The following is a 16,105-nucleotide window of genomic DNA, read 5'->3' on the forward strand; positions in this document are numbered from 1 at the left end:
TGCCAACCACAGTATATGGCCAGGAAATTATGTAAATACAGTAATAATAGGCACAAATATACTAACTACAATGTTCTGGCATGGTTGGGGGGTGGGACGTTTTGATTTGCTACATCAGATAGACTGGGAAGCATCGGCTTAAAGTGAATGTTGTCATTACATTCGGATAGATGGAGTTAGGCTCACATAATTTTGCTGGGTGTATTAGGGACATTTTGTACCAAACATTTTTATGTGTACGTAAGGTATATTGTAAAAGGATAGTTAATAAACTATTGCTTAATTTGCTGTATTATTTCTCCACTTTGCATGTATTTTACTTTAACCCTCTCCACACACTTTTTTTTACATTTAACCTTTTTTCTTTACTATAGGGTGAAGATGGCTTGCCAATTCAAGGATGCTGGAATAAGGTAAATAATATTTTAAACGGTGGTAATGTTCTGTTGCAGTTGTGGATAACAAACAAAATGTATTTAAAGCAGAAGTGTGAATAATTCCTTCCCTAGCTGGTAAGCATTTATATGCCAGGTTCATTGTGGCCCATCCCCACTGCAGAGAAATAATCCATTTGACACCATTTAATTGCTATGGAATCCTGAGATCTGTAGTTTGTGCCACAAGAAACTACAGTTTCAGAATTTCATAGCATTGAACCATGACAGTTATTGTTAGTGGCACCGGGACTATTTCTGCAGTGCGGATGCAGCCTATTATTTATAGGAAAATGAGATTGCTACACGGGGGAGTTCATCTTTTCAAAATGCAGATAAATGAAACTCATTAACAGCTTGCCATATCAATATCCTAAAATTCTAAAGTACACACAAATGTCTTCCTTATTTTAATAATCTCCAATTTAGAGTTAAATAAGTGGGATACTAAAAATCAAAGCCTGAATCAAGACCACAAGAGAGAACAAGTGTAAATCTCCCCTCCCCATGTGCTGTGGTCCTGACAAAAACTGCCCTATGCTCGCTATTAAATTAAAACAACTACAAGAACGCTACAGACATCATTGTATTTGATGTCAAGTGTGGTTAGGCTTTTAAAGGTCAACATTTGATTTAATTCTCAGTCCTGCTGTTCAAATATAGGCTTTCATAATTACACACCAGTGTTTTTAAAAATAAGTCTGTAAATCTTTGCTACCAGAGTCTGTCATTTGCATGGAAGCCCATATATATTCTGTGGGCTCTCTCTTGTTTGGTTTGTAATGTTCCACAAGAGCATTTCTGCCTGCAAAGCAGTTCCATGCAGCTGAGCATCCACCCATTAGGATGCCCAGCAACATCCACCTTTAAAAATAGCCATAAAGCTCATGCTGTTCTTGACTGTGCCCCAGATTTCCTGTGTTTGGTTACCTGAGACAGAGGCAATGGAAGTCATTAACTCTGGGCTTGTTCAGAAGAGAAAAAAGAGCCTGGAAGTAATGAGACTTTCTAGTTCTTTTTGTTTTGATATTTCCTGCATATTTATAATTTTGCATCTAAACTTCTCTTTGAGATATCCTGGGTTTCCTTCTCTTTCTCCTGCCTTCTGTTCTTCCTCCTCCTCCTCCTCCTCCTCCTCACATGCCACATCCAAACTCAGGCAATATTTCAGAAACTGACTTTCACCAGTTTCCACTTTTTAATTACGCAGCCTTGCAAAATTGAGGGTCATAAAAAGTTTTTTAAAAGTGTTTGCTGGTTTTATAGGAATCTGGCATTCTAAATCCAAAAATGATCTCAGATCTGCTCCATCGCATACAGTTTTTTCACAACTTCCTTTGACATATCTATGTTGTAATGTGTGACTGAATGAAATGATCTTGCAAATAATGATCCCACAGAGAGTAAGAAAGGGGTTAAAGTGTTCTAATAGACTTTTTAAAAACTTTAATTCATTGATAAGGTACACAAAAATCTGTTCAATTGCACTAAAAGAAATTGCACTGCACCGTCAGTGTCTGCGCTTAAAGCTGAGTAACAACTGAATTGATAAACATGTTGAATTTGTGAAAGAACTGTGTGTGGTATGACATTTTTATTGTGTTTTTTTAATTCAACATCTGAAAATACATTCAAAACTGCCTGAATATTGAAAAGGTTTTTTCAGCACAGGCCTGAGGAGTTATAAGCATTGAAGTGCTTCGAAGTGTTGAAGTGCTTCAGCAATATTACACTAGCATTAGGATCATTTAAGCATTAGGATAATTTTCTTTTATTAGTTCCATTATTCTTTCCTTCGCTTAATCTCTGTTGAATCTGGTTTCTCAAAAAAGATTAATTAATTAATTAAAACAGTGCTTCTTGGTGGTGGCCATCTTATATAGTTCTGTAACCCAAAAAGATAGCCATGGAGACAAAAGACGGAAACTAATCTGGGGAGTGGGAATGAAAATTCCTTTATAATGCCAGGCGTTCCCTGGGAATACTTTGGGATGAGGAAATCACAAGGGAGTATATCACACGGGGCTTTTTGCAGGTCAGATTCAGGGTGACTCCTGGTTCAGCTATGAGAATTCACATCATAACACGAATGTTTTATCACACCTGGTTGCCCTTCCGTTGCCCTTCCAAATCGAGAGGGAATCGAAACCAAGGCAAGTCACGTGATGCGGATTCAAGCAAAGCAGAGTGAGTGCAAATTGTATTACCACACCTGTGGGATCCAATGATTCAAATCAGCACCTTTGCACATGCTCAGTGGGGCTCTGGACGCTGTCCTCCTTCCCTGCCCCCTCCTTAGCTGTCATCCTTCATCGGACTGAAGGAGCAGTCAGGGGATGATGGGATAGGTCGCAGGGGGTCACTGGAGCCAGGGTTTGGATGCAGGAGCAGGCAGGAGATGATGGGATAGGTCATAGGGGGTCACTGGAGCCAGGATCGGACTGAAGGAGCAATCAGGGGATGATGGGATGGGTGGGCAGAGAGGATGAGATGGCATGAAGGAGGAGGAGGGGGATGACGGAGCAGGACGCAGGGGGCCAAGAGGGGGCGACATCAGAATGATCTTCCACACCAGACCATTCGAAGTGAAATCGAAGTGAGCTTGAAAGTGAATTCTGTGAATTCATTTTCCCCGATTTTACCAAAATGAGGGGTCACTTTGGAATCACTGCGGAAACCCCACGGAAGGAGCGCCCATAGAAAGGAATCTCATCTGATAACATATTCACGTTATGACATGAATTCGTATCGTGGACCCGCAGTCATCCCGGATCTGAGCTCTAAAAATCCCCAAAAACCTCAGTGTGATAAACGCCCATGTAGATCTCCAAAATAAAATCATTGTACAGGAGCAAAACATGGGAGACTTTTTCCTTGACATGAGAGGCTCCCAATTTTGCCAAATGCTACTAAATTAATGAGGCCCAGTCCTGGGATAAGGGTGGGATACAAATATAATATAAGATAAGATAAGATATAAGAAAGCCAGTGAGGAAGTGCTTTGCATTACTGGTGAAGACACAGTTCTTTCTCTGTGGGAAGGCAGAAAGCACAAAAATGGTTCCAAGCTGCAGAGGGGCAGGAACAGCGCCTCCTTGTTCATTAATGAAAACTGCAATTTCAAAATGAAATGTTAGTTCATGAATAAAATAGCATTTAATAACTAGCCTCTATTCATAAGTTCCTGATGACAATAACCAAATGTCTGCTGACAATAGATAAAAGCCAGACATCAAATTTTAAAGTCAAATTGATTTCTATGTACATAAATCTCTCCTAATAAGATCAATAGGACTTGAAAGGGTTTTATTTTGGTTGAACTGTGTGTAAATCATAGCATCCCCCATATACCTTGCTGCATGTATACCTTTATAGTACCATTTCCAATCAGAAAATCCCCATCCAAAACCTGTGTGATACTAACGTAGTTTTGTATTTTTCTCTTGCAGTGAAAATTCTAACCATGGACTGGCCTGTGTGTGTGTGTCTGTGTGTTTGTGCATAGAATATTTATTTTTATACAATGTTTTTTTAAGTGCCAAAAGATAACACATTTTGCAAATTATAAAAAGCTGCATATTTTTGTACAGAAAATACTACATTTTTCTTTTTTTAACTGATTGTCAGCCATTTATATAGTTATATGTCTATCGATACTATGCTTCTTGCATTGTGGAATACAGCTGCAATATTTGCATGATATTTGTGCTCTCATAGTAAGTGTTACAGCTTAATAAGTTATTGCATTAATGTGTCAGAGGGTTAAGGTGCTCTATGTACATATGAAGATCAAAGCCATTTGACAATGAATGCAAGGACAGTTTCAAACAATACAGCTTTCCATTATTAAAATGAAATGAAACCTAGCCTTTGTAAATAAATCATATGGTGGTATTTGTAACAGGCAGATTTAAGCCAGCCAGGTAAGAGGTCAGATCACCTTCCTTCTGCCTTGCTGCCAGCAGAGGGCATTACTAATCCAACATTAGTAAGAAAAATTGTGAGTAACAACATGAATGTACAGACGTCCATGTTGAACTGATTAAAGCAAAATCTAATTCTTTCATGAGCTAGTTTTTAGTAGGAGCACTGAATTTCAAATGTGTAGCTAAAATAATCTAAATTGAAACTCTGTTCAAATAGCAGAAATGGAAGTATTAGCACCAGCCTTTTTACAACTGTTAAAAAACTGTATACAGTTGGCCCTTCTTATACATGGATTTTTTATACACGGCTTCAAGCATCCACGGTTTGAAAATGTTCAAAAAAAGTATAAATTTCATATGTCAAACCTTGATTTTTCCATTTTTTATAAGGGACACCATTTTGCTATGTCATTTTTTTTTTATGGGACTTGAGCATCCACAGATTTTGTTATCTACAGGGGATCTTGGAACCAAACCCCAGCGTATAACAAGAGTCCACTGTATAGACAATATCAAGGGAGGGAGAGGTACATGTGATCCCTGGCATCATACTTCCTTCTCCATATAATAACTGTACATAGGCCTTAAGCATCTAAAAAAAGTCTACTGTCTGCTTTTTATTCCAGCTGTTCCTCATGCATTGTTGTTGTCCAAAAATTCATTCTAAGGAGCATTAAATGGATTTACTACAACAAAAATTGTTCAGCATTTCTCTGTTAGCCCCCTGAGGAAGATTTCACAACCTAAACAATTAGTTACATAGCTGAACTGCACTTATACTTAGGAAATTTAAATTAATGTTTTTAAAAATGCATTTTCCTCTAAATTTAAAACACATTGGCTCTGGTAGTGACGTCTGTGCCACCTAAAAGTGATGCAAAAAATCGTAGTAATGAATGGGGCTGCTGGTATTTAAAACACACAGCACACAAGAGACCCATGCATCACCATAACCGAAGGAGTATTAGCTTCTTCTTTCTCTTCTTTTTGTATAATTGTCTCTAATCCCTTTCTCTCCAAGATGGTATCTGACCCATAGGGGAAGCCTTATCATTTGGTCCCTACCTGTTACAGGGCAAGTAGCAGCTTCAGGAGAGGGGTTAATTTGGGAAATGACACAGAAAAAAGTTAACAGCCATTCGCGTTGTGCTCCTGTTCTGAAGAGTGGTCACATCTGCCATTTTTTTAAAAAAGTACACCCATAGTTGGCACTATGTCCAGTGCATTAAAGAAATTTAACATTTCCCTTGGTCACTGAGAGTAATATGAGGTGGGAGATCATGGCCTTAGTCCAGTTACTATTCTCAACTTGAGACTCACTGATGCAATACAATACAATGTATTGAAGTGTTGATTTGCCAAATTCCCACTGATTCCATGGACCTACTTTAGTTGGAACTGGCAATTGTTCAGTTTCCCATTTCATAATGCCCATAGTGTCAGGGTGAATGGTTAACTATTCCATAGCTTGTTCTAGAAGTGGTTATCATATGCTAGATTTTAGACTAGTGAAGATTATTATCTTATACTAACTACTTCAAAGAGAAGGGGGTGAAGTTCTATTAGTCTGCCTCATACTTCTCATTCCTCTCTAAAATCTATTCAATTTTCTCAGCATTTACTGTACTCAGAACTGAATATAGCAGTGAAGGCAGAGCTTACTTTTTTCAAGTGCAACTCCCAGAATCCCCTAACCAGCATGGCTAGCTGGAAGTTCTGGAAGTTACACTCCGGTACAGATGGTTAATAGCAGTGTGTAGATAGCTGCTGTGCACTTCTCCAATACTGTTGCACATATGCTACTAGCACACTTACTAGCACTGAAAAGATATAAGTCATGCCATGCAACATACAAATTTATCACCACAGCTACCACCACGTTCCACAGTAACTCTTCAGCAAACATTTTACAGGAGTCAACATTTCCACTACATCTCAAAGATCTATCGCATCTGCGTAATAACCCAAATGTGACTTAAAATCTCATTTCACTGGCTTGACACAGGATGCAGCTAGACTGCACTTACAATACTACCTTTCTGATTAAATGATTGTGGATAACCGTAAACACATTTGCTGCAGTCCAGACCTATTTATGGAGAGTGATTTACTTCCATCATTTTCAGAAGGGAAATGGCAGAAGTGCTAAACCAGAAAGAATGAGGTCAAAAGTACTTCCTTCTCATGTAATCTCAGGATTATAGCTAGATCAACGTGGACACATATTATAATGCATACCACAGGTGATCTACTGTATATACTCATGTATAAGTCTAGAAATTTAGGTTAAAAAAATTGACCAAAAAACCCTGTGTCGACTTATCTATGGGTCAATGCAAGTACTGTATCTTAACTGTATTTAAAAGAAGGAATCATCCCTTGGTGAAAAGCAAGGGTATAATCTGTCCTGGAAACACTGACCCCCTCTACTCTCTCATCCATCCAGTCTTAAGAGTAAGCACAAAGAGTTATGTCTGCTGGAATTCTGTAAGTTCTTTGACATTGTTTTGCCTTGCTTCATCCTTTGGATACTTCGCTATATGCCCCTAAATTTTACCCTCCACTTATCCACAGGTCATATCAAAATCCATAAATTTGGCTCCAAAACTTGCTCTTGACTTATACATGAGATCGACTTATAGTCAAGTATATATGGTAATTGAGGTTTTGTATAATTCTGGAAAAACAGCATATCCTCCAATTGTTTCAGTTTGACAAAGACAGTCTTGATTAATCCTTCCCACTTTTCAGCTGCTTTTAAAATGTACCAGTCTCTCTTTCCTCTTCCCATTTCCTGCCTATGTTCTCAGTTCACTTCAGTTGCTGTAAACCGAGTTCATATTAAAAGAGCGGTTTATATTCATGTCAGTAGGGAGGAGGAAGTAGAATCTTGCCCTTCCCTGTAGGCTATGGCAAAAGCAAACTGCTGCAGCCTCTCCTAGCTTGTGTGTTGCTCCTCACTGATAGCCTTTGCCATTTTGACCACACTTTGAAGCTGCTTGTCCCAGTTTACATTTGTCAAATGTTGAACAGTGCTTCTATTAGCATCTGAAAGGACATTGTCACCATGAAATAATCTGTCTGTTAACTTAAAGGGTCAAACTCCTTGGCTGATAGCCAAATAATGAAACAAATAAGAGGGTGGAGATACTTGTGGAAGGCCTGCAGTGGTGAGAGAAGAACATCCTGCATGAAGGTTTGCTGAAGATATTCAACGACTTACCTCCAAGGAGCACGGAAGTATTCTTGAGCCATGCGTGCCAGAGTTTTGTTCCTGTCTAGTGGGCCTGGTGGGGCTACAGAAGAGGGACACACCAGTGGGTTTTGCTCTCTGCTTCCAGAGGTCAACATGGGTGCCAGTCATGAAACAAATTGAGCTTCAGTGTCATTCTTACCCTTTTCATTTCATCTGTTACAATCACGGAAGCCTTTGTGTGAAGATCTTGGCACTTAATCCAGCAGCTGGTGTGAAGAGCGTTAAGACATAGACAGCAGTTCTATGGTTGTTGCTTTTTCATGAAAAGGAGCTATATTCTCATCTTTTTAAACAAAAAACTTGAATATTGATTTAAGAAAATCAGCTCAGTGAAGATACAGCAAAACGTTTACCACCTTTCCTGATGATTCCATCCTTAAACCTTTCTTAGCTTCTCTTCAAATGCTACCATGTTATTTTCTGCAAGAACATTTTTTTTGTATAGTAGAAGAAAAACAATCCTAAATTTCATAAATGTTTGGTGTTATAAGACCGATTTTTTTGGCATAATTGTTGTTGGTGTTACTTTCAGACTTTAATTTTTTCATAGTAGAAATACTTTGCTATAGGTTTGCCATAAAATATTTTGCTGTCCTAATAATAGGTTCTTTCCTGTTACATCCCCCATGCTTAAAACCTATTACTTAAAGTACTGCTTTTAATGGATTGCACAGGTAAATATAACAAAGAAACAGGATTTGAGGGGAGATGTGCATAGGTCAGCTACCCTCCACATACTATTATTGAGAATTTGATGCTGATGTTAATAGCTGCAACATCGTCTGAGTTATTTAAGAAAACTACTATAACATACTATTTCAGTTTGTCAGGAGTCAAAAATGGTTACTGATTCCTGATAAGTTCACATATATTACCAATGAAAAAACTTTTCTGGTGTAAAAATAGATCCCTGAAATATCTTCCACTACAAACACACAGGGCAAAAATTGCTTTAGTTTCTCTTCAATGTCCCTTATTTCCCCCCCCCCAATGTTGTTTTCTTTGCCTTTTATCAAACCCAGGGCTCTCACAAAATGAGCCACTCCAACCTCTCTTTGCTTAAAGGAAGTTTCAGTCCACACAGTGCTTGCATCTTTTAAGTTGTTAGCAAGTGATTCATGCAGGAGCTCTATATGCACACCAGTGCACTACAAAACTGTAAATGAGAATTGCCAAGAGGTTTTGGATAATAATACATTTCAAAAATAGAAATGATATTTATTTAATCTTTATATCCTACCTTTTCTTCCATGAACTGTACATAGCATAAGACTGCCACATTTCTCTATTTTTTTCTGCAACCCCTAAATGTTTTTTTTTTTCCTGAAGACTGCACAATTGTGAGAATGGTGGAAGAAGCAGTGTACAGACCTTCGGATGGAAATTACTCTGTCCTAAGTGAATGGAAGAGCATGTTTTGTTTTGAGAGCCTGAGCTATTTAGTGAGACTATAAAAAGCTTTCCAAGAATAAATAGTTTAGACTGGCTGTTGAAAACCTTGACTGCCACTGGATATCTCTTGTATAATTAAACACTTTTTGCCAAAGTTTTATCTTAAGTCAGGAGTAACTTAGTCAGAAGTTATGTAGAATAGTTGTTGTTGAGGCTTGTGAGATGCTCATAGCAATAAAATTTAACTTCTTTTCTAAAGACATTGGCACAGTGCAGTTATAGCTGATATGCACCTTCAAGCTGACTCCAGCCTCTGGAAATCCTGATGCTGAAAGTGTGACTTGCTCAAGGTCACAGCAAAGAAGGAGAAGCATTTTCATCCGAATCTGTATTCCTGAGCTTCCAGTCACGTCTCTAGCAGTGTGAAGAGGGTCAAATATTTTTAGGATCAGAGAGACAGCGTTCTCACAAAGCAAAGCAAGAAAAACAATAGCAATTTATATAAAAATATCAATTTAGATTGTTGCTATAACCTTTAATAGAGATTGACATTTTTACATATTAAGTTTGTTGCAGATATTCTTTTCTTTAATTTTTTTTCATGTAGAAATAAGAATATGAGCAGAACTGCAGGCAGTGTGCCTTTATAATTGTTAAAAGACTATATATATATATATATATTAGGTTTTATGTTAATTTAACTGCAATCTATATGATTATTAGTGTTTTGATTATTAGTGCTTTATAAAAAGCACTAATACATATTTGTTACATATTTGTTAGCTACATTTTAATTTTGGCTTCTGGAGTATAAGAAAGTTGTAATTAGTTTTTTGTGGGTTTTTCGGGCTATGTGGCCATTTCTAGAAGAGTTTATTCCTGACGTTTCGCCAGCATCTGTGGCTGGCATCTTCAGAGAAGTTGTAATTGTTCGTAACTCCTTTCTTTTGGGGATATAGTCCTCCCTCTCAAATACTGTAAAATATCTAACTGGTGCTCCCCTTCTCCCTTTGCCCCCTCTAATGGACTGATTTTGTCTCATACTGCCCCCCTCCAAAAAAAAAGACTACTCTGGGGACCAAATGACTGTGGACTCCCTCAGTACAGTGACCCAAGTCAAGATCTGGCAATGCATAGTTAAATCTTCATGGTATCATCAGGCTGTGACTAAGGGCACACATTGAAAGTGATGCAGTGCAAACAGAAACCAGGGCCCAATGGGGTACATTGACTCTATCCCCTCAAAATTTACAATCCTCCTTTTGACTGCACCATCCTCCTATTTGTGCATCAAAAAAAAAAAATCTCCAGGAGGCTGAGAAACCCTCTGGAACAGGTTTTTGGTGCTATGGAAGGCTGTGGAAGGCCACCAAATTCTACTTTTGGATACGGCAGTATTCCGTTGGCTCTCAGCCAGATGGTACAAGTATATAGACATGTATCCAAATGTAGATGTCTTCTATCTGCATTGCATCACATGCAACCCTATGTGCATCCAGTTGTGTGATCCCATCTACATTCTCATGTTGCCAGTTATGCATAATTATCCTTAACCAGAGCTAGTTTCGGTGATCAAAATGGTCTCGCTCAACAGTGGTAGCAATTTATGCAAGTATTTAGGGACCAGGAATGAAAACCAAATGGATTTCTTTGATACCAGGTAGTCTCTAATTCTAGACATTTATGTTAGTTCTACTTGAAAAACTGACTGTTCAATGCAAGTTAAAACTTGAAAAGTTGGAGCTAGTGGAGATGGCTGTTGGAATAAAACACTTCCACATTGATTTTCTTTCCTTGATCTAACTAAACACTATCTTATACCTACTCAGAAAGGTCACTCAGGCCCCATACAGACAGGCCAAAATAAAGCTGCTTCAGGACACTTTGGAGGTATGCTGTTTAAATGATGCATGCTTCCTAAGAGTCCAGAAGCCATGCCAAAGCCGTGCTCCAGTCCTAAGGACTGGGGCATGGCTTTGATGTGGTTTCTGGACTCCTAGGATCCATGCATCATTTAAACCTCCAAAGTGACCCGAAGTAGCTTTATTTTGGCATGTCTGTATGGGGCCTGAATTCAATAAGACTTCCTTCCTGGTAAGTGTGTATAGGATTGCCGACAGAGTGTTTTGATTCTGAATGTGTAAACTGTGCTAAATAAACTTAAGTAAAATTCTAAGTAAACAGCTCCTTGTTCTCAGGTGTAAAACTCCTCTGAACAAGAAGACACGGATGGAAAGTTGGGGAGGGAGGATTGCTATTGTACTCTCACTCTGTTACCTTCCTGAGATGTTTGACTGATTTATGGTGGAAACAGAATGCTGGACTAGAAGAATCTTGTTAAGTTTCCTCAAGGCAATGCTTTATGAAATAATGGAGCCACTCACATGCAAAGTTCATAATGCAATCTTGGAACTATTAGTACAAACACATAAATCCAAGATTTTAATATAACCTTTGGAGCGTTTTGGTTACTTGCATATTTAGGCTAGCTTTGAGTTTTTAACACTTAGATAACTAAAGAATAGCTTAGTTTTATCATTTGGAATTGGACAAGGAGTTGTGACTACGTGCATTTAGGTTTTCTGGTTTTTCTTTGTTTTTTCTTATAGTTACTATATTAAATAGTTTTGAAATTTGAGGTAGTAAGGAACTGGTAGTAAACTTATAATTGTCTTTCTCCCTCAAATACATGGTTTCTAGCAAACATGCTAATGAGCATAGAATTCCATTTAGATGGAATTCTTCTTTTTTTCAGAGACACATCTCAACATTTTCTTCTAAGGAAAATGCCATTATTTCTAGTATGACTGCTGCAACTGAGCTGCATTTCTAACAGAAATCATATTTTCACCAAATATTTCACTCCTTAAAATGTATTTGCTGAATGTTCCTCAACAGAGGCAAAAACAATTTACAGGTTTTCATTCAATATTCATTTCCAAAATTTCGCACTTGTCACTCATGGAAAGATTCCTTTATACCTTATACTAAAACACTATACAAAAACAGTGAAACTAAATCCAGATTATTTTTTCAGGCGTAAAAGCTTTTCCACCACTATAAAGACTACGTATTTTACCACCATCAACTCATATAAGTACATCACAAAGCAGAACTAGCAGTTACTTTTCTTCCTCTTACCATCCTTTGGATTCAGGTATATTTGTCCCAAAATAACATTCTCCATGCAAAAGCATGAATCTGGCCTAATTCTTATGGGTGAAATCACACGAAAATAACTTGGAGAACCTCTATCAGATATCAAGAGCAAATGATGCAGTTCTAAATAATGGTTTTATGGCATTATTAACACAAGGTTTATGGAAGACAATGCATTCTAGAAAAATTCTACACATATAGGTACACACTCAGAGTTTCATGTGCATTGTGCCATAAATAAAATAAAATCCATACATTCATATAGAACTAAATCTACAGAAATCATTAAGTTTTGGTAAGACAAATCACTGCAAAAATTTTACAAAACTCTTTAAGCAGGCAAAGGTAGTAAAACCTGGGAAAACAGAAACCTGTTTTACAAGATCTTTTTGTTGTATACTACAGTGGTGCCTCGGGATACGAAATGATCGCGTTACGAAATTTTCGGGATACGAAAAAGTCGGATTGGCAAAAACTGTTTCGGGTTACGAAATATTTTTTGGGTTAGGAAATTCATTTCGGCGCGAAATTCAAATGCTGCTATAGGCTTTCCAGTGCTAACGGAGTATTTCGGGTTACGAAATTTTCGGGTTACGAAAGGAATGGCGGAACGAATTAATTTCGTATCCCGAGGCACCACTGTACCTGACTTCAGAGGGTCAGCATTTCATTCTAGCCATTTAACTATCCGACTTGTTTTTATTTGTGAATTTTAGAATAACTAAGCTTTTGAAATGTTCATTTTGATGTTTAAAATACAGGTGTGTTATTAGATATTAGTACTGAAATATTTTCTGTAGGAGAATGATTTACAGAAGCACGTTGCTGTTTTTGATTTTGTTGACTTTCAAGACAATTTGCTTCTTTATCTCGTGGTATTGATGTACAAATCTTTAAACAACTGTATCAAAGTGGTATATAATACGCATTGATGGGGCATTGTTTTACACATTCGGTTATGTAGACACCAGTTCATCTCTGACTTATATCTATATATCTGTATATATGTTATGTTTTTGCTAAAACTTTCCGTTTGTGACATGGCTGTTTGCAAAGAAACATAGATATTCTAGGCTAAGTTTAATAATATTTTTGAGAAAATCATTTTAATTATTTTTGCTAGAATTTTTAGTGCATTTCAGCTAGTTTCTCTGAAAACATGTTAGTAACCTATAATTTGTTAAATGTTGTTTTGTCTTCTACAGGCAAGCCAGTCTTTATCATACTATATAGTTAGAACCTAAATAATCCTTACGTAATTATTTCAATAGCCTAATATATGGATAAGATGTGAAGTTTTACAATATCATGCAGTCAGAATTTACTGCTTATGTAAACAAAGGTATTTCATACATCCCTTCAATGCTGATCAGAACATGGGAAGTTAAACTATAGTTTTAATTTCGAACTCCCACAAAAACAATTTGGGGGGGGGGGGATTAAGCAAGCAAGTGTAAAGGAAATTATGCCCAACTCAGAAGCAAAAACTAATGTTAAGTTTTTGTGTAAAAGTACCCTAATTTAAGGATTAGAATTTCTTTTTACATAATTTTTCGCAAAAATTGTTAATATGTGTTCATAAACATTCACAAGTTTCCCATACTTTATCATTTACCATGGGACAAGAATAACGTTCAGTTCCAAGAAAACTACTAACGTTCATTGTTCTGAACATTTGTTCTATTATTTCTATAATAAAACTATCATTGGACGATGAAATATGCATTTCTGCATGATTTTGGTTTGTTGTATATTATGTAAATATTTCCCTTTTTTAAACTGGTAGAAATTTACTTTTTGTTATTTCACCTGCCATTTTAAATGCAACTGATTAAAAAAAAAATAAAGTGTGGATTCTTACAAAACAGTCTTCTATTCATAAAGACTCCTCTGAATAGCTTTTTTTGCTCTATTCTCTTTAGCTATTGACAACTATGCACACACACCTTCAAGTTACCTGTCCGCTTACGGTGACCTATGAATTTCGTATGGTTTTCTTAGGCAAGGAATAGTCAGGGCTGGTTTTGCCAGTTCCTTCCTCTGAAATATAGCCAACAGCACCTGGTATTCATTGGCAGTCTCCCATCCAAGTACTAACCAGGGCTGACCCTGCTTAGTCCCAAGATCAGACAGGATCTGGTGCCTTGATGGTATTTAGGCCAAGTGGCATGTCACCCCCTTGAAATTCAACATACTCCAACTATTCCTAGTTTTCAATACATATTAAAAACATACTTATTCAGCGAGTCTTCTATAGTTATTCAAAATAACATCTATTTCTTGAGCAACATAAGGAACAGACGATAATCTGTGTACTGCAAATTTATGTATTGTTATATTTTATGTTTTACTGAAGAATACTGCTTTGGAATTTTTGGGTCCAAGTGGTATATAAATATTTGCAAATAAATAGTGCAATAAATAAATAAACACAGGTTCAAATCCAATGTTACAGGTTGAGTCTCCTTTATCCAAGATGCTTGGGACCTGAAGTGTTTTGGATTTCAGATTATTTTTACACCATTGTTTATTATTATTCCACAGGGTTTATCCCTTGTGTCAACTTGGCAGGATTTTTAAAATTCTAAAACAATTCAACCGTTGCTTCTAACCCCTCTCAATTTTTATTTCTAGCCTTGTTAGTCAATCCGCCATACTTAGACGCTCATTAAACCTAATTTTAACTAACTTTTTGGGGAGGTGGTGGATTCTTCAGCCTCACAAGAATGACCATTCTCAGTAAGTGTCAACCACTCATTCTTTGAAGACACAGGGGATATACCCAAGCCACCATCCTAGGAAGGGCCTAGTCTTTATGCTCACTCACAACAGCCCAAAGGACTGTCCTACCACAGGCTGCTTTACTGTTTCTGAACTTGCCAACCTTGTACTGCCATACAATGTTGATGGCTCGATTGAAGCTGTTGCTTTTCTTTTTCCCTGCACTTGTGAAGACTTGTCCTAATTTAGTGTGTGACTGTATGCAATGTTAAATATCAAAATGGGGGGGGGGGGGGTTATAAGTGGGGTGGGATTTTTTGATAAACTGCCCCAATCCTGTCTTGCATACTTTTGTCCTGGTTTTGTGGAAGAGAATGATGGCAACTCTCAACTTTAGAGATAAGAACATTAATCTCAACACTGTTGCAACTTTTGCAAGCCCTCTTGAACCCAGGGCTGGAGAAAAGGGGGGATATAGACAAATATTAAGCTACTGGTACTGGTTGCAAAGAAAGCATCGTTGAGTAATGTTTGGGATCTCTAGCACTACACAATTGTAAATTATTCATCCTTGAATTCATCCAGTTACGTCAAGTAATGCCTCCAATCTGGAAATTAAAACAGCCTAGCCTGCTGTTTTGCAGCATTCTGGCAACCACATGTAACACACCTGGAAAGTCCCACTAGTGCCATTTTGATTTTGTCTGGTCAGGTAGTTAAAAGAAGAGCTTTAATAGTTTTTTGTGGGTTTTTCAGGCTATGTGGCCATGTTCTGGAAGAGTTTGTTCTGAACATTTCACTAGCATCTGTGGCTGACATCTTCAAAGAGCTTTAATGTTTTTATACAGCCCTTCTTTCTTCTTCTTCTTCTTTAAATCATGGTTGTGAAATGGTAACTAAAAATGTCCTAAGCTAGGGTCCCCACGCCGTGCTCTGAGGAGCCCTTAGGGGACTTCCCAGGTGCTCTGTGGCCACTCCAGGAAAAAGAAATAAAAACTGAATGGAATTAAAGAATAAGAATATATTTTTATATATACTCCTAAACACCATTAACTTAAGACATTGGGTAGGCCTCTCAGGGGCTCCGCCATAGAAATGAGGGCTCTGTGGGAACCCCTCTCCTAAGCCTTCAGGAAGAGAGCATGCCAGACTGTGGATGACTGTTACATCTGCCCAGCAGCAGTTTGAAAGGAAGGACAAAGACTATATATATATAT

The 16,105-nt window shown here is 37.6% G+C and overlaps 1 protein-coding gene across 6 annotated transcripts in view; it reads left to right on the forward strand.

Moving 5' to 3' along the window:
- The window catches only part of COL13A1 (collagen type XIII alpha 1 chain), a 211,839-nt gene extending 201,022 nt beyond the window's left edge, over positions 1-10,817 (forward strand). For all 6 annotated transcript variants that reach the window (XM_042458083.1, XM_042458084.1, XM_042458085.1 and 3 more), the window contains 2 exons: positions 375-413; positions 7,456-10,817. In XM_042458083.1, the coding sequence (XP_042314017.1) occupies positions 375-413; positions 7,456-7,485 (69 nt within the window). In that variant the 3' untranslated portion in view covers positions 7,486-10,817. The remainder of the gene's footprint in view (positions 1-374; positions 414-7,455) is intronic.
- The last annotated feature ends 5,288 nt before the right edge of the window (positions 10,818-16,105 follow it).

This window comes from Sceloporus undulatus, chromosome 3 (genome assembly GCF_019175285.1).
Source record: "Sceloporus undulatus isolate JIND9_A2432 ecotype Alabama chromosome 3, SceUnd_v1.1, whole genome shotgun sequence".
NCBI classification, from domain to species: Eukaryota; Metazoa; Chordata; class Lepidosauria; order Squamata; family Phrynosomatidae; genus Sceloporus; species Sceloporus undulatus.